This window comes from Apteryx mantelli, chromosome 1 (assembly GCF_036417845.1).
Source record: "Apteryx mantelli isolate bAptMan1 chromosome 1, bAptMan1.hap1, whole genome shotgun sequence".
Lineage (NCBI taxonomy): Eukaryota > Metazoa > Chordata > Aves > Apterygiformes > Apterygidae > Apteryx > Apteryx mantelli.
Genome location: NC_089978.1, coordinates 56,792,650 through 56,812,565, shown reverse-complemented (window position 1 = coordinate 56,812,565; position 19,916 = coordinate 56,792,650). Strand labels below are relative to the sequence as shown.

At 37.9% G+C, this 19,916-nt stretch overlaps 1 protein-coding gene across 12 annotated transcripts in view; it reads right to left on the bottom strand.

Moving 5' to 3' along the window:
* Positions 1-19,916, bottom strand: part of GPC5 (glypican 5) — a 727,382-nt gene that overhangs the window by 567,381 nt on the left and 140,085 nt on the right. For all 12 annotated transcript variants that reach the window (XM_067293223.1, XM_067293233.1, XM_067293241.1 and 9 more), the window contains exon 4: positions 3,231-3,364. In XM_067293223.1, coding sequence (XP_067149324.1) covers positions 3,231-3,364 — 134 coding nt within the window. The remainder of the gene's footprint in view (positions 1-3,230; positions 3,365-19,916) is intronic.

The following is a 19,916-nucleotide window of genomic DNA, read 5'->3' as shown; positions in this document are numbered from 1 at the left end:
GCACAAAGAAGAAAGACATCAGCAAATGGTGTACTCATTGCTCTGTAAGCCAGAAAGCTTCATGTTATGTTAACTTCTTGTCTAGTGTCTGGAACTGGAAAAAATATGCTACAAATATTCTATCCATTTCCAGATGTTTAGTTAACATGAGTCTAACATGGCATAAAAGATTAAATTAAGTATTGTTGACTTGAAATTAGAACAGAAAAAATACGAGTAACTATATACAGTCTGTTATTTAAAATCCACATGTTCTTTCTTGGTATTCTAGAGTAAATATTTTTACACAAAGCACAGTGATTTAGATTTACTATGCCTATTAAATGCTATTAAATGTGATATGAATGCACTACTAAGTCAAAAACTGTAGTTCTGAAAATCTCAAGTAGGGTCATATATTGCATATGCACAATATATTTTAAATACATGAATATGATACATCTTCCAGCCATGAATCCTGTATTCCAGCCCCAAATTGCATCCAATGTGTATGTTTGCAATTTTTCTCCATTTCCCATCAAGTGGGACTGATTTTATTTTGACTGTGAGTGGTATCCTTTGGGTTTACACAGTGGATAAAAACTAGTGATTAGAGGCTATTCTCATAGCAAATAGTAGGAATTTCTTCTTTCGCACAATCAATCAGCGTATAATACAGAAATGGAAGTAAATACAGCTGCTGTAATATCTTGTGACAAACTGCATTATAACCGAAAGGTCAGTCGTTCACTTTATTAGTAAATACATCCTGAGGCAAAGGAGAAGTTAATATAGAAGTAATAACTAATTTCAACCCCTGCAGATATCTGACCAAAGTAGTTAGAAGGGCAGATGGTTTGAATGTCAATTTTCACATCATCATCTTCTAGACCAGATAGCATATAATTATAGGCAGCTGAGCACAAATGTGCAATTACAGTCAGCAGAAGCTACAGATATTTCTTATCTGCTTATTTGGAAATGTTCACTTTTTACAATTTTATTCTACTTGCTAAAAGCTTTCTGCAATGTTCAGTTCTGGAGGAAAAAAACCATAATTTTTTAAGATTGTATACTATTATGGAAGGTTCTAGTTAGCATTTTTTTAAATTCATCTCACAAATTTTAATTTCAAAAGCACAGTGACATTTCCTTTTCTTCTTGTGACACATTGCACTAGAAAACACCAGCCTAGGGCAGTGCTGTTTAAGCTGTCTGATTGTGAAAATAATTTAGGAAAAGCTTAGGCAGAGGTAGTCCAACATGTACTTTAAAATGCAAGATTTCAACTGGAGATACACTTGAAAGATATCAGGAAATTATGGAACTCTTAAGAGTCAGATATGTAATGTTTTTTAAGGATAACTGCCATTGATGAAGTCCTACACAATTTGGGAGAAACCTCCTCTTTTCTGCTAAAGCTCATGAAAGTTGCCAAGAACCAGCTGCTGCCAGAAGTCAATGGGTGGTAAATAAAGTGGAGTTTCACTCAGAGACTAGTGCTTCCTTAAAAGCAGGCTATAACCATTTCTTGAAGTTACTCTTCCATCTGAGGAATTGTTACGGTTGCCATGGGAATGGCAAGCGGAATAGAAAGCGACTGTGACTAAAAGGGAAGGAGGTGATCCAGGAGGTAATGAACACGAAGATGGTGTGAACAATAAAGTTGTGAAAGTGAAATCTGTGCCAGGGGATCTCAAACTCTTCTTCCCCCCATCCCTTTGGTGTAGGGCTTTCCACGTGCCATAAGGTGGTCCCAGCACCTGAGGCAAAGGGACAACTGCTTTGTGCTGCCACCAGCTGCCATGTCTCCTGAGGTCTCTCTGAGCACTGGCAAGGTCAATCTGCGCACCACTTATCTGGAATCGTGCTACAGTCCTGGATTAAGTGAGATTTTAGAATACAGTTCTATATTTGTAGAGTCTTTGCAAGAGGAAGACATCAAGAAATTATTTACCCGCACAAAGTGGATAGAGGAAAATGTGTCTGTTTAATGGGTGTTGCCTGATGAGCTTCTGTGTTGGCTAAAACAGACTCTTGTTTTGCATCTCTTTGCCTCCCCACAATGTTCCTCTAAATCCTGCTTTATTTCAACACTACTTGGAACATGAAGGACCTTGCACTAGCTAGATTGGTCTGGCCTTTAAGCATATAGGCACTCTTTACTTCTCCAAAAATCAGTGCTGAGCAATTATTCCCTGCAATTGTCTCAGTTCTGCTTCCTTCTGCCTTACAAACTGAAGTGAAAGGAAAAAGAGGACGAAGAGACCCTCTCTGTATTTTAGCAAATAATAATAATAAGTGCCTTTAGTTTCCACTGTAATACTATCCTTACTCCTTACAGGCCAATTACTCCCTACAGTCATTTAAGACTTGATTCATTTGCCTAAATGTAGATATCTGGTGCCTTTGAGATGCTCTCACGTATCCAGGATGTCTGCACAATGCAGAAGCACACAACACAACTTATAGGACAAATGCATCCTTCCTGGCAGCAGCAGATCAGCTGGGGTCACTAGGGTGTCCCCAAATGGCCCTGACCGCTTGCTTCTATGTTGGCAACTGAACCGAGTCCTCCTCTCCACTGACTACAATGCAGCCTAAATACCCAGCTCATATGCAGGCATCTGCATTTTTAGGCAAATTTTACCTTGTGATGATGAACCAGGTACAAATCAAATCCCAAAGTCTTTGCTGTCACCTGAATTAAACATATACTGGCAAAAGAACCAGTGAAAAAATCAAAAGGACCTGCTTGAAGAAGGATTTCAAAATTTAGCCCTAAATGCTTAGTTGTCTCATTTTTCAACAACAGAAAGGTGAATATATAAGAACAAAATCATTCATTCTTTTACATCTGATCAATTTGTACAAATAAGTCTTCTGATAAGAGTGGCAATCACTTCTTGACAGATTTAATAACACCTACTGACATGCTGATTAAGTATAATCTGAAGACTAACACACAAAGATACAGCTAACATTCATATCTTAGCAACATTATCCACTCTTTTTAAACCAGATGAAATGACCATACTCACGTGTCCATTATTTCAGAAAACTTAATCTGTTCATAAAACAACTCTTTCAGAAATGTAATAGAATAGATTTTGTTGTTGAAATGCTTTATTCCTTTCAGTCTCTGTTTATTCTCCATTAATGTATGCCATTGCATTGAATATAATCTATTCTGTTGTAAAATTAATGGCTTACTTTATTCTTTCTTTCTGGCTGTAAAACTAATGTCTTACTTTCTTCTGTTGGCAAGGGTTTCTTCGCTGTCTCTTGAGAACATCTTCAACCCTTGATTATCTTTGTTCTGATCAAAGGAGCAACCTGGCGACTGCGTCGGCTTTCTTACAGGAGGACCACATATCTTGTTTACCTAAAAGGAAAACAAGACATAAGATGGAAAGAACATACATAAACAAAAATAATTCGCTAGCTCTCAATTCAGTTTAAGTGCACTTTAATAAGAAAGGAAGCCTGTGGACACATCCTGAGGATTAGAAAAAATTTTCATTAAGTATGATACTTCTCAACACTGATGTTCACGATGAATGCATTAAACGCACAATTAGTCTTTATATAGAAGAAACAAACAAAAACACCTCCTGCTTTTGAAGAAATACAAAGTGTATAAGTAAGTCACCACATGTATTTTATTGATGGTGCGTATTTTTCTTCCTATCAGGAAACTGTATTATTATGCAGATAGTAACAGCAACCTCAGAGATCATGAAGTGTTGTGAACAACAGCTTATTTCCATTTTTCTGTAATGTACCCCAATTACATTTTTAATATGCATTGAACTTTGCGATTTCTTTCAGGGTTGATGAATTATTATGGCATGTTCAGCATAGTTACTCAGAGCATACAGTGAACACTTAGCATGGTAGAAACTTGCATTACAACTTTGCAAGATGTAAATTTAATGATCCAAGCTGTAAGTTTAATGATTCAGACCATAGGTGTTGAAAATACCAAGGGATTTTTTATGTCTGGCTTTCTGATCTCAGTATCAATAAATATGAATCTACACGAACTCCCATTTTCTTCTTTACAAAATGCTCAGTATCACATTTTATACTATAGAGGATATCAATTCATGACCATAGCTCATTATTCTTCCTAGTCACTGAAGAAAAATAATTAAAGCCATACATATTTATTAAATAAGATATACTTCATGCTAAGGATTGTGTCTGACCAGATATTAAGCAGAGTGAACAGTATAGCTCTTGTATAAGCTAGTACACATGCACTACTGAAAAACTAATACTGTATGTGAATTAGTAAAACTTGGTTCCAATATATAGTCAACCTTCTTAAAAGGAAAAGGGAGAGAGGAGAGCACTTTTGGCTCTAAGACAGGGATCCAATTTTTGAAGCAGAAACATATTCAAAATGCTCCCACAAAAAAGAGGAAAGGGTGTGTGTGTTATGCAACAAGGATTATTGTTTCCTGTTGCTTTTTATGGCCTCATATGTAAGAACAGAGGAAGCAAACAAATCAGTTTCAGCCTGTCATCACTCACATTAAAGTCTTAGACAATATACCTAAAAATGCGATAATGTTGGCTCAGAAATACATTTCAAATTTAAGATAAAACAGAATATATCCAATTTTTTTATTGTTGTTGTTGGTATGCATGTTGGTGTAAGCAGTGATAACCAAAGACTTGTTGAATGGGCTCCCTTAGGCCAGACACAGGAAGTAAGAATCAGCATTTTTAGTTCATACGGAACAAGCATTCATTGTACGAACTGAAGTCACATGAATTTGAGATTCCAAATCTCAAAGGTGTCCAAATAATACTTAGAATCCCCTTCAAAATGAGGTGCATGAATTTCCATGAAAGGTAATTGTCCCTGGACATATGGCTAGTGTTCTTTAAGGACTTAATAGGATTCGAATGGTGAGGTGAATATTTAAGCTGATGTCTATCAGAGGCGGTTTCTTCTTGGACGGCATCTTGCTACATTTGATCTTTCCCTCAAGTACTTTCTAACCTTCCTCACACTTTTTCCACTGCTTCCACCATTAGATCTTCAGAGTACATTAGTCCACACTCTTCATTAACTTAATTGGACTCCCATTCTTCCCCCTGTAACTCTCCTCACTCTCTCTAGGCTTCACCTATCCTCGTGCAAATGTGCCAGTTAGTGCTACATTTCACCATTTCACCTAAGTAACAATGTATCCTTTCAGCCATTCTATACCACTCTGATCCTGATCTTCCACAGGGAAAAAATTGCTTTTTCTTTTACTTGTCTCACTTTGCTCATGTTGTTCCTTGACGTGGCACTGGGAGTATTACACATATGATCAGCCTTAATGATGAGGAAGCAACTGATGTTTTAGGTTGCCTCAGTTTGGGCTTGCCATAGGCGGTCAGTCTTTGTCTTGTCAAGATTAAAAGCAAGGGTTTAATAGACAGTGAGTCAGATCCAGATGTTTGGGAAGGAGGATCTTTGTCTTGTGGCAGACATGGGCTAGTTGTGTAGATTGTAAAGACTTATGTGCCTTGTCCAAGCACTCTCAGAGACTGACTGCAGGATGGGAGACCGTGAGAGACGGAGCAACATGATGCAGATGCTTCATTAGCTAATACAGCCTTACTCTGCCCTAAGCAGATGAGTACCAGTCCTTTGGGTCAGGAAAAGAAAAAAAGAAAAAAAAAAGAAAAGAAAAAGTTTTGGCTCCAGTTATAGCAAACTGAAAAATCATATACATTTAGATCTACTAAGAAGGCAATAGTACTGACAGCTATCTATACATCTTGATTTTATAATAAAATCTCAGTATATTTTACTATGGCCAGAAGGAAAAAAAACAAAGAAAATCAGTAAATTTTACAGGGATACTGGTTTGGAGTATGGACAATGTTGTTTTATATGTTATATATTTGTTTCAAAAATCACTCTCTAATGCCCTTTGTCTCTGTTTATTTTCTTTGAGTGAAGGTCTCAGGAAAGGCAGTATGAAATATTGGGAAATTTGCATTCACTGACACTTTTAGAAGAAAACCTTTGCTTCAAATATATTTTTTTTCTTTAAACATGATCTTAGATAAAATTTACATACATAAATACTATGAGAATCTGGTCATTATCTGAAATATCTTTTTAGGAACTACTTTTTTTCCCCAAAAGCCATCTCTAGAAAATTCTTAAAGCAGAGCTGCTGAAACCAGCATGAGTTAAACCGTAAAAAGTGTTTGTACAGCACCATGTACACTTCTGTCATGCCCATAATGAAGTACCTGATAGCAATCATAGGGCTGAAAACTCAGTTATATTAATGATATATGTGAGATGTGATATATTAATGATGTGTGAGAGTTTTCAGCTCTCACAGCTGAAAGTAAGCTCACCAACCTTTAGCAAAGTCATTTCTTCAGACCTGGTTTCTGAAGGATGAGCTACTTCAGCACATAGAAGCATGCACTCTTGACAACATCCTCCTCTCTGTCCTTTCTCAAACCTCAGTTAAAATCCTGGGACTACTATCTGACTGACTGGCTTTGTGTGATGCTCCTTCTCCTTTTTATGTTTTGACACATCACACTTGTATCATTCACTCAGCCAAACCCAACCTGTCCATTTTTTCAACTGTTCACTGGTGGCTGTCACTTTTATGTCATGTTTAAATCATTAAACGTATATGCATGTCAAAGGTCTCCCTCACTGGCTCAGTCTTCATTGTCACCCAGTTTCGCCATTAAACTGTTGGGCACATAAAAAGGTCATATAGCCTTATCTTGCCTCAGGTGCCTGTCCTGCCTGTGAGCAAAATCATTTTAAAGGCAAAATGTCTGAACTTCACTTTCCAGTACAGAGCTGGCTATATTCTAAAAAATAGAAAAATACACTTTTCCCTAAAAGCTTCTGCTTTTCTGATGCGCTATTTAGGTCTCTGGGAATGAGTATATGGCATAAATGTAATGCCACTTAGCTGAACTTCCAATGTTTTCATAAGGACTATAACATTCATTAGCCACATTGTTTCTTTAATTTAGCCTTTGGGACGCAAATTTAGCCTTCCTAGTAAAAATTCAGTCAGTGCTATCAGTGTCAGTCTTCAGAGACGTAGACTGGTATGATAACTTTGAGGGAAGGGGAATGCTCTCACTATGCTTATGAGCTGACAAATGATCATTTTGCTGTAATATCTGATCATAATGCATTCTTACTCTACTCCAATTACACTGAAAGTGTAATTCCCACTGAATGTTTTCACAAACAGAGCATTTTTCTTGGCCTCAAACATAAAAACCTAAAAGAGAGTGTAAAATGATTCTTTAAGGGGACTGAAAATTCCCTGAAAAAAGAGAGACTGAAAAATCACCAAAAAATTGTATAGGAGAGAATTAGATTTCAGGAAGAGTTAGAAACGACTATAAAATTTTAAAACAGATAAGCCTAAGAAACTTACTAGTGTTTTCAAAAATATATATTTTCCTGGCTGGCTGTTCTTAAAAAAATACTACCCAATATTTAGGGGCATAAAGGGAAACCTCAGAAAATGGTAAAACTCCTCATTTCCACAGTTCAGACAAACCTATTGTCATTATACTCAGCATGCTGTTATTATGCACAATTTGTATGCCACAGTGTGATGACTGGGTTAATTAAAATCTCTTGTAATAACCATGCACTTAAATTGCAATTAGTGCCACACATGAACTTTATGGTAGTTTGATTTTGCTTGGTGCAATTCTGTTGAATGTCTATGGTTACTTACAGTTTGGAAAGCTGGAGCATTATAAACCTTTACATTTACAGAGGGCTGGATAATGATGTGAGCATCACATCAGTAATGGTGGGATCCTATCCTCTAAGTTCATATGTTCAATAGGAAAAATCTGTTACATTTTATGGTATTTTTTCCTGCTACAGAAATGGTTCTTTCTGACCTCAGATTTAGCACTGAAATGAAAGATCATTTCCATTCTGAACATTTTTTCCGTTCTGAACTACGATGATCAGGCCTACATTTAATTTAAAGAATGAAAATAAAAGTGGCATTTCTTCTTTAATAAGACAAGAACAGAAGAAAAAATATATGTACACAAGCATGCATACATTGATATACATGTGTGTGTATTTATGTATGTGTATGTATGTATGAACAGACATACATTCACAGAAATATATCTTTTCCACTGCTTACGTTTATATCTACAGCTGAGAGACACACAAAGGTGCTACAAGCAGGCTAGGTCATGTACCAGAAGCGGTCTCACTCCAAAACCTCAAGAGATTAGACTAACTTTAGTGAAGCTGAGAAGTCCGGTTGGAAAATGACTGAAGCAAACTGGATGCACTGTGCTACGGCACACTTCAAATAGATATGCCAAGTCTCTGTAATGAACTATGCTGTAATCTTTAAACTCTGCCACTGCGCCAGAAATAAATCTCAGGAATCCTGAGCCTCACTGCTCTGGTTTGGGTTGCGAGCTGTTGTGAACTATACTGAAAAGATGAACATCTAGTCTTGCCATGTGTTTGTAGTCACCTTTCACTACTTCTTGTTTCTATACTTACAGTAATGTGGAAAGAAACAGTGGTCTGAAAACAAAAACTCTTGGGCTTAGACTCAGCCCAGGGAATCAGGGACCAGGATTCTACAAACTGCCATTTCTTAATTAAATATTTCTGGTGTTTAATTGTTCATGCTTTTTTTCATGAGCTTAGTAAGCTTTGTAAGTTTTTGACACATGCATCTCTCAGCTGTCCCATAAATAGGATATATGCCAAGTATTTGCTAGATTAGGACGCCATGTCTCAAACCTGCAAGACATCAGTGTGACAGACATCAGTGTATAAAAGCATTTAAAACTGCTTGTATTTAATACTTGTCTTCATTTAGTGTTTAGTTTGGTGGCTCTCAGTTCTAGCAATCACATCAGAATTTTTCCAACATCTCTTATAGTTAATGAGACAAAACCCCTCAAATGTTCAAATATTCATGAACAACTGGACAGCTGAAGTCCAGCAGTTCTAAAACAAGTCTAGAGAGGGCAGGGAAGCACTGGATGAAAAAATATATATATATGTGTGTGTGTATATGTATATATATATACACACATATATTTAATTTGTAAATAAATTAATTTTATTTGTTTTTCGAGGAATACAAAAAATGAATATTTTCTTCAAGAAATGTATTCTTCACTAGCCACAAGTATTTCCAGTAATGAATTATTAATCAAGCAACCCAAAATATTTATCCAGAAAAACAGTTTATTAAATGTTTATGTATGTTTCCTTAATGCATATTTAATCCTTGTAAGTGGATGTATAATATTTTCAGGTAGATGGGAGTGTGTCAAACAGAGGAGAAAAAGAGAAACACACCACACTCTTTCAGCACTTTATTCCAACAGTCAATCTTTGAGAGTAGCACAGGAAAGGATCGTTTCTCCATTACTAGGCACCATAGGGTCTTGGCACTTTTTGATTGCCTAAGCAGGTGAAAATGAAGATTTCTCAAAGTAAGATTTGCTTCTCTTTTTAACTTCTAATAATAATCTCCAGCTGCGCTACTGCTACAGAAGGCAATATATCCCCACACTTAGCTCTGATTTTTTTCTTCTAGTCAAACCACAAGAGGGAGCACCAACATTTCAATATTGCTTCCAAGTACTTGAGCGGGGTTCTATAGTTTGTTGCTTATAACAGAATATTTAATGTGAAACTTTCATTGAAAAGCAAAAAGTATTCTGCTATGTGAGAGCGTGCGCATGTGTTTGAAGGACAGACGGACTTAGAATGAGACAAAATTCAAGTATTTGAATACAGGGACAACAAGAAATTGTTACAATGCACTGTTTCTCTTCAGAAAAGGAAAGAAGATAGGGGAATGGGATTGTCTTACAAAAGAGCAATGGAGTATCACCAGTGCTGACAGCACAGGGGAGTCATGCAAAAATAGCGTACTGTCTTTGTCTCCTTTGTAAATGTTTTGTGCTTTATTGTTGCTAAACTAGTTGTTTCTTTTTCTCCACTGTTGTCTCACGATTCCTGGCAATAGGTTTTAGATTTCCAGAACTCGAAGTTCTATAGCAATAGTAGCATACAGTTTTACAAGTTTCATACATAGGTTTCATCATTTTACAGAATTTATGAGAGAAGTCCAAGACAACTTAAAAAGAGAAAAAAATTGTGAAACAGCAGCCTAGAGATTTACAGCCTAAAGTTGATACTTAGGATGATATTTGCATAAATTATTAAACACTAAGTTTATAATCACCTGCAAGACAAATCTTAAATGGACTCGCCAAACAATGATCATTCCAACCCAATTTTTTTCAAAATTATAATTAAAAGCTTGACTGATACATTGAAAAGTGCATTTATAAATTTTTCAAGTGGGACAGAGCAGGAAGCAGTTTCAAGCATACAGGAAATCTGATCTAATTCAAAACAATCTTGTTACCTTTAATAAATTTTCCCACACCCAAACAGATGAAATTCAACGAAGATAAATGCACAATGCAAAAATACAAAAGGAAGACCTGCCAGCAAGGCAGTAGTAGCCTCATCAAAAAAAAAAAAAAGTTGCAAAGAAAAGCAAATCCTTTTCTGTGATGTATAAAGAGAAGCACCAGAGATACTTGAATTAATTATTCCACTCTGCTTGGCACTAGTGAGGCATCAGACTGCCAGGTACCTTTCTGGGGACCAACCTACAGAGGAGACTTAGGAACCAAGATGAAAAATACTAAGAGGCTGCAAAACAGTTTTTTTAACCAAAGATTTTTTGAGGAGGGTTTGCAAAACACAGCATCCAAGCTCTTGTATTCTGGGAGCCACAGTCCACAACTTTGATGTGACTGAGACCCATATCCTACTCTTTCCCTTATATCTACCAAAGCCAGGGCTCCAGCCTGAGTTCTTGAGACTATTCTCTTATCTTGTCAATCTTTAATTATCTCTGTTTTCCTTCACTGTTCTGCACATTCTGCTTGTAAAATAAAATTTAATAGCCCATTAAATATGTTACTTAATATAATTTTAATTTGTGTCTTCTGCTCTTTAATTACCAAAATCTTCAATGTTTTTAATTCTGCTGCTCCTTTCAGGAGGCACTAACACTCAGCAAGTCTGGCAGTAAAACTAGTTTCTTCTTCTGAATGGGGGTGGGGGGGAAGGAAACAATTTTTTTTTAATGACTTAATGTTAGGGGAAATCCTAGTGTTCTCAGCCAAGTCACCCTGCAGCCAGAATACAGCACTGCCAGTTCAAAATCTTCAAAGGCAGTTCAACAAAACTGCTTCTTGTGAGAGGCTGCCAGCTCTCCCGATCCAAGTCTGTGTCAGTGGATGCCAAGGTGTTTCATCTATGTTCGGTGAAAACACTCGGTGGTTCTACTCTGAAAAGCAATTATATAAAACCAGCAGTATTCCTATTCCAAAGATCAGCTCCCTCTGTATACTCAGATTGACGTAGCTATGTTCTCTAGTGGTTAAAATATACTTTATTGCTTCTTATTTCTGTGCGCCCTGCAAGTGCAGCTCTGAGTTAGAGGGCTAACATGCCTTCTTGTCTGCTAATGGCAGAACTGTTCATTAAATCTAACTATAAGTCTATCCAGCGTCACCTGTGTAAACCAAACGAAATTCAGTAGGTTTGTGTGACTGCCAATGAAAGCAGAAATGGGGTTATGTAACCTTTATCAGGCATGTCACCCACTTAAAACATGGAACTTACTGTAACTTACAATCGATAGAGTTTGTAGAAGCAAAATAAGTTGACTGTGTCAGCATATTTGCATGATGCACTTACACTTTCTGGCAGCCTGCGATTTATGTTCCAAAACTGTGAAGGAGAGAGCAGTTTTGTAAGCAAGGACTGTTATGAAAGCACATAAATCAATAAAATCATGCCCACTTACAATGAAGGTCATAATGCGTTATTTCATTTACTGTAGGACACTGTCAACAACTCTTTAGATAATTGGAGGGTCAACTTTTCATGATAATAAAGAATCAAAAACCATCTGAAAAAAAAAGATGAGAAAAAAAGCCATATCTAGATAGCCAACATTTCAGAGAATCTGGAAGTTTCTCCTCCGTTCCAGACTACATCTTAAGAGACTGGTATTTTTGCTTCCTGCTTTTGTATACAAACTCCTTCAGTGTCTGCTTGCTCTCTTATTTGAACCTAGACAAACCAGTTTTCTATGAAGATCTGCGATGTACAAGGCAGTCACTTATTCAAATGTATCTATTATTTCAGGGACCAAAATAATCTGAAAAACTCATTTGCTTCAAGACCTCTGTATTTGCCCTCATCTAGTTCTTCTCTTCCAGTACAAAGAGTTGTAAGTGATTTAAGGGCTGGCTGAGACACCAGAAGTCTACTCAGCTCTGTTGCTCTCTCTCTCTTGCTGTTTCACAAGGAAAAATGAGGAGCAGAGAAAAAAGAATATGAAGACACAGACTACAGAAAGGAATTTCAGCTGTCTTTTTCCATTACATTTGTTCGTTCCTCCTTACTTGGCTGCTGGGAATGTGTGCAAAACCTCCTTTCTTCTCCTGTAAATATGCAGGACCAGACTGCACCATTTTCAGTCTCTTGGAGCATCTTCCTTACCTTCAGCTCAGTTCCCCAGCAGACCATTCAGACAGCCTGCCACGGTGCCAAAGCAGAATTAGACATCTAGTATGCCATCTAAACCCAGAATGTGATGGCAGCCCAGATTACTTATTCCAAATTTATCAGACCTTGGAGTCCTTATGCAATCAATGGAAAGAAGAAGGCCATTTGGATCTGTGTATTTTGCCTACAACATTCTGTTAACTGCAAAAAAATTTAGGAAGTTGTATTAAAGACTCTGCCCTCTTTCCTGACAAAACAGACCTCAGTTTGGGGAAGAAAGTGTGGCAAACTGCAAGATTTAAGAGAAATTCTACTTATTTCAAATTGTGAAGTGGATTTGCTTTAAACATTGAATAGGATCACATAATGCATGCCGTGATACGTTCCTACCTTTACTTGGCAGTCTGAATAGAACTTAAATTACGCAGACCACACTACTCAGCATTGCTTGCCAAAGCAATGTCTGTGTTGACAAGTAGCTCCATTGTCAGAGTTTTAAGAGACGAACCTGGGCAATGAGATAATTGAATTGAAAAAAAGCAGTGTGCTTAGAATTCAGAAATGTGTGGGACATTGACTGGAATTTGAACTGCTTCTCACCACAGGTGAGAAATATGTCCTTTCTCATTTCCACAAATGAAAGGGAAATTGGCTGAAAGAAGAAGAGGAATTGGAAATGATGTATCTTGAAACAGGTGCTGAATGCTTCTGCCACCATACTTTGAAATACTGAGATGCTGAGAAATGAATGCAGCGATAGACTTTATTTAAGATAGGCATGGAGCTTCATGTCCTACTATTATACTTAAGAAGTTCTTGGCAGAAATTAGTGCCTCCACTGTCTGCGGCACAAAACCTGTCACTGTGTCATTAACCTTGCAATAAAGAAACTAAAAGAGCATTAATAAGGAAATGGCCAGCAATAATCATCAGTTTTATTTTCTTCTTTCCAATGTGCACCTGAGAGGTAATGCCCTGCTAAATGAAAGGAGCAAATCATACACTCACATATTTTTCCAGGATGTCTGCATACTTAAGGACATATTGTTGCCTCTGTTAATACTCCATCCATGCTTTGAATACTTTTTTCTACATATTAAAAGCAAATAAACCAATTACACAGAAAAAGAACATGTATTTTAAGCAGAATTCTACAGCACAGAACATACAACAGGGATTCTGACATATATGAGATGTTGAAGGATATATTTATTACTATTTTATTATTAAACATTATAGCACCATAAATAACTATGCTGTTTTACAGATTTTGTAACTAGAATTGTTACAATTGCTAACAGTGTTAACACTGTTAACAATTTCTAACAGAAGAATAACAAAATCTGTAAAACAGCATGGACATTTATAGTGGTAGTCGGTAGTGTATTGTACAGAGAGTAAGACTACAGAAATAAGGGTGACACAGCAAGAAAGAACAAATGGGAAAACGGATAGAGTCTCTGGGAATTACTTTCTCTGTAAAATGAAATTGCATGAATCTACTGGGTTGCTCAAACTTTATAAAAAAAATCTTTCAACTAATGTCTGACATATGACTTTTTGTTAATCATTTCATATGATCAAACAATAAACTTTAGAGTATGCCTTCAAATTGTCTTATGTTAGACAACAGAGCATTAGAGGTATTAGACCGTAACTCTGGTTTCCTCTGTATTTCACTTTAGAAGTGGAAAAGCCCTATAAATCAGTTTTTATACCAATTAGACTGTCAATATTACTGATTTACACAACACCTTTATATGTCTTCACACTGACTTCCAGCTTTTTCAAGAGCCGATTTCTTGACACGTAATCAGCTGATTTGTTAGGTGACCATAAGCTATCCAGAGCATCAAAAACATAATACAAGCTAAAAGCTGGAAGTCACTGTGGAGGCATGTAAAGGTGTTGTGTAAATCGGTAATACTGACAGTCTAATTGGTATAAAAAATGATTGCTATATTGGAACATAACATGCTTGAAAAGGACTTTCAGGAGTCGATTTTTTGACACATAATCAACTGATTTGTTAGGTGACTATAAGCTATCCAGAGCATCAAAAATATAATACAAGTTAGGTCCTTTTCAAGAATGTTATATTCCAATATAACAATCCCTAATGCTGCTGCAATCAATTTATTTGTGTATAGTAACCAGAATCCTTATATTTTGCCACACACACACTTATTAAATATATATATGTATATATTATTAACATACATAATTTTCCATAATCCTCACAGTTTCTGCAAGAATGTTTGTCAAAGAATGCCACAGGATGTTTGTACCCCGAAGAGGCTTGTGTTTCTTTGCTTGCAATTTATTTTCCTCTTAAACACTGATTTTCTGTAACATTCCTGTCAGATGTATCCATGTTGTATCTGTATTTATTTTCCGTAATACCTGCAGAAGCTGACTGTGAATTGGTTTGCATGCTGCTTTGTAAATACTTAGTGCACACAGGTTTCCCATTAAAAGTCTCAGTTTTCCCAGGTAATATTGTGACCTGGCACTGTTCATCACCAAACACCACAAAGTTTCAAAATCAAATAGGAGACTTTTCTTCTTAAGATCAGTTGACACACTCCTCTGCTGCTTCATAGGTTTTTCTCTTTTCTTTTTTCTCTTTTCTTTTCTTTTCTTTTAATATTCAACTGGAATCCTGATCACAAGTTTTATTCCCTTTCTTTCCCAGGAAAATTCAATATGCTTCAAAACTTGCTTCAAAATTCTCTTCATCTGGGGCTAGTTGAAAAGAGTTTATGTACTTCAAGTGCCGCTGTGAACGCAATGGTGAGAAATAAAGCCTGTGATCACTTGGCCGGCCGATGACTTCCCCTGCTTTTATGTGAAACATGAAACATCGCTTAAACTCCCACCCCGTGCTGCTCACCGGCTGCCTGTGAGCTGCAGCAGTGGCGGCAGCAGCTGGGGCTCTCTGCAGCGCTGGTGCCGTGAGCCCCCCCCCTTCGTGTCCTCTGCTAATCGCTTTAAGCCTCCATGATGCTCATGATCATGAGCTTCTTAACAGCACCCTGTCGTGCCTTCTTCTGTTTGGGTGTGTGGTAATGGGACTTAATCTCTCTAAAAACCACAGGAAGGCATCGAACTGCTGCAGCGACTCCACCGTGTTTCTCAGTACACAGCCCGTATTCCCAATAACTGTGAAATATCATCCTGCCTTAGAGACTCTGGGGCCAAGGCATAGCAGCCTACATCAGTCCTCCAAAAGCAGTGCAGGGAACAGATCAGACCTGAGAGTCAGCTTGGACTACTCATAGGTTTCCTGATATGATGTAAGGGGTGTGCTTAGCACAAGTTACTGCTTTTGCTCTCCCCTGTAAATTAAACCTTCATTTCCTCCAGGTTGAAATGGAGCATAAGGTTGAGGGACCTTGTTTGGGGCACCAGCTGGAGCATCTAATTTCATAAAAGCCAAACACTGTCCTTGCCCCTTTTCCATATGCTTAGACTTCAGACCTCAGCAAGTGCAAGCTAGTGAAATATACGGCAATGACGGATCAAAACAGGAAAGATGGGAAGAGCGGTCAAACCACTAGGTAGGGTCAGGTGAGAAGATAAACCTACTCTTTAATGGAAACAACTTTTCACTAGTTACAAACAAACCATAAACCTTTGCTTTGCTGATTTTCTCTTTGTTTTCAAAATTTTCCATTCTCTTTTCCGATGACTGAAACACAGTTTAGCCTCAGAAGGAAACTTTTTCACAGAAGCAAGGAGCTTTTCCAATTTGAAAAAAATAGAGAAGTGAAATAACATCACTGAAATCTGAATTAGATAGAGGGCATGACCGTAGCGCACTTACTCCATGCTACATTGAAAAAATGACTGGTATATAAAAAGATGCCATACTTCATTATATAAGCGCCACAGGTTTTTTGCAGCTACTGTTGGATGTGCATCTGTGAATGGGAAGGAGAAGGGAATCAGGAGGTGAGGGTATTCAACTGCATATTATGTTAGATATCAAACCTTCTTTTACAACACAATGAGTTTAGAATACAACAGTGTATAAGAAGAGGACTTTAAATTCAATTACTGTTTAGCAGCTTCCACAAATCAGTTTATATTGATCTTCTGAAGTAATTTAAATTAATCAATTTATCAAGTAATTTAAATTCAACAAAGTAATGACAGCAAAGACATATGCCATAAGCTTCAAGCAGAATGCTAAAATTTTCTTCTGGTCTGCTCTGCTGACAACCATGTATTTCATTTTTTACTTTTTTTTTCAAGAAGTATGAAAGAACTATATGGTATGTAGCTTACTCAGGGACTGTTTTACAAATTGGTATTGGGAATATACACTTGCTTAAAGTTAATGGTGTACATGGCTGAGTCCAGTTAGACAGTTTGGTGATAGGAATAATGTAATTCATTTTGCCATGGAATAATATAATTAATTTTGCCATAACATCAAGTTTAGGTTGTATCTGTGCAGTGTCTGAAACAAGGCTCATTTCCCCTCCAGAGCTTATCACCAATACCTCCACTTCTCTTGGGAAAAAGAATACACTGTCTTCTGCAGAGTCAGTTTTCCCAGAACACTGTGGTAGAGGACACCTGGCATGGCAATGCTCATCAGCCACCAGATGAAGCCAGTGCCCACATCCCATACTAGAAGAATAATGCCATGAACACATGCCTTGTCCATGATGCCAATATGTGGTTCCCATCCCACTTCAGCTACTGATTCAGAGAGAGATAGTTCCTTGTCCCTATTCCCCTGATGCACCCCACTTGTAAATGCCCCTTCCAAATCAACATTTGCAGCAAAAGCAGACTGCCAGGCAGCACACACCTACCTTTACCACTGCTGTCAGCAGGATGCAGTGCCCTCTATCTACAAGTTCGCTCATTTTTTCTCGTTTCTTCTCCCCAAAGGAGACTGCATCTATTCCCTCTAGCAGAGATTTTTCACCCTCTTCATCCAATGCAAAACAAGATGACAACCTTGCCCACTCATCCCCATAATAATGAAGACCTTTGGCACCCTGAAAATACAGTGACACTGGGTCCATCAGTCTGGTAGTGCTCTGAAAAATGCTCTGGAAAGGGCCAATGACATCTTCAGTAGTTAAGCATACTGCACACCTGGTCCCAGCAAGAAGAGGAAGAAGCATTATCCCTAGAGGAAGAGCCCCTACGTGAAAAAGGCCAGAGAGAATGGAGTAAGACCCAGGACAGGTTGAAGAGGGACATTTGTTCCTGGCAGCCCTAATAGATCATGCAGCAGAGCACTGGTAGTAGCAACACCACAATGCTACTCAAAAGCTGGTACGCTGGACAAGAAGAGAACAGTGTCACACACTTTGTCATGGAAACTGGGCATGAAAGCGACCAGTAGATGACTGCTTTTGAAGGAAACAGCACAGGCAGAGAGAGAAGTCAAAAGCCAAGAGAAAAAGTAGTTTGTATCACATGTCATCTCAAAAAAGGTGAGGACTAGCTAATGAAGAAGATGCAAAAGCTCTGAGCTACTGTACCTGTCAGATCACCCTTTGTCCCTCTGCCCATGGAGGCTGCGGTCTGTCCTTGCCAGGGCTCTACTCTGAAGAGCAGCAGTACCTACATCCATCCCTCCATGGAAGCAGCATGCTCTGGCCTGAAGGTGGGAACCTGGTGCTGGGTACTCTGCTGACTTCCTGTTACAAACTGCCCACCCCTTCTGCCCTCCTCTACCGTGACGGAGGCTTCATCTTGCCAGTGGCAGATTCTACTTGGCTGATGTTAATGAGGTGCTTAAGAACAGCTATAACTTCCCCCAGCTGCATTGTGCAGTGTCCCCTCAATACGTTGTGGGTTGTTGTTGAGAGTGAAACCTGGCACTGCCCTGGCTCCTGTGCCTTTGCTGTAACCAAAGCCTGCTGACAGGATGTGGGGGACCTGCATATCCTCCCGAAGACCCTCTATCCTTTTCCCTTATCCCTACTCATATGCCCCTTCTCCCCAATTCTTGTATCAAATTTCAGAGAAAACCCTTCTTTGGGGTGAAATGTCCTTGTTTTCCTTTTCAGCAAAAAGTTGCAAGGCAGTAACCCACCATATATATAGGATGGCTACATACTACATAGCCATACATCCATATTTATATATACAGAGCATAGTCTGGCTGTCCAGTGCCAAAGGTGAGTGTGCTGCTGATCATCCTGTTTCCCTGCTGTCTCCCTGACTGCTAGTGGCAATAGGACAGAAGTTTGGGACAATAATAGTGATCTAGGCCATTTGTCCTTAGTGGAGCCATCCTGATATACAAAACTGTGCCTCTGCTTCCAGCACTGACAACGCTGCTCCTTTCTGCCCATGCCAAATGCGACTGGAGCCTTGCATTAGATGTGGGATCTGAATATGGTAAGTCGACCTTGCCCTCAAGCCATCTTTCTTTTGCTGCAGCATTGGAGAACTCAATCAGAACAAAGTTATCTGCATGTCTCCTATCATGCAAATGCAGGGATGGGACGTCTACATAACAGTAGAGGAATTATAAATAAATGCAGCCAGCTATTTGGAAGAGCTAGTTAGATATTTGGCTGAATTAACCTATTTTCAATCAGATAAAGCACACCTAGAATATTTGCAATAGAGGAATTTACTGTGGTGTTTAAATGCAAACAATATTGGATCATAAACCAAAGCAGTCAGAAATTTTAAAATGCTGTATAATCTGTTTAATTTGTAAAATAATAAGTGATTAGCTTAATGTATAATAATGACCAGTTTTACTCTAGAATATACAAGGAATTAGGCCGTGAAATTATGCTTCTACATAATTAATTTTTCTTTTGTGCACAGCTTTTGGTTTTTTTACCAGGAGTTTGATTTTCAGTCTGTGCCATTTCAGATAAGTGTTTGAACAATATTTGTTCAATATTTACTTTAACAAATAGCAAAATCTTAAATATGTCATTTCCAGATGATATGTTTCTCCTATCATTCTGGTTAAAATCCATTAGAAAATTGAGGTGGCAAGGAAAAATGTACATTATTCCTTTTTAAAAGTTTGAAAATCCAAAAGTAGGGAGCATTTGAATGATGCTAGAACTATGAAGCAAGATAACAAAATCCAAAGAAGCAAAATTAAGGTTAAAGATCTTACCCATTTTGCTAAAGGGTATGCAGCATTCTTGTACATAGTCCTCAAAATGAGGCACTGATGGAAGGTTCCTCCAGTGGTGGGGAAAAATAGGTTAGTAAATTTGTCACTAAATTTAATACTAAATATGTCTCATCTGTGTACAGTCTGTTAGGTGCACTGAAACACGTGGCAATAGATTTAGAAGACATTTGGATGCCATTGTTGTTTAGA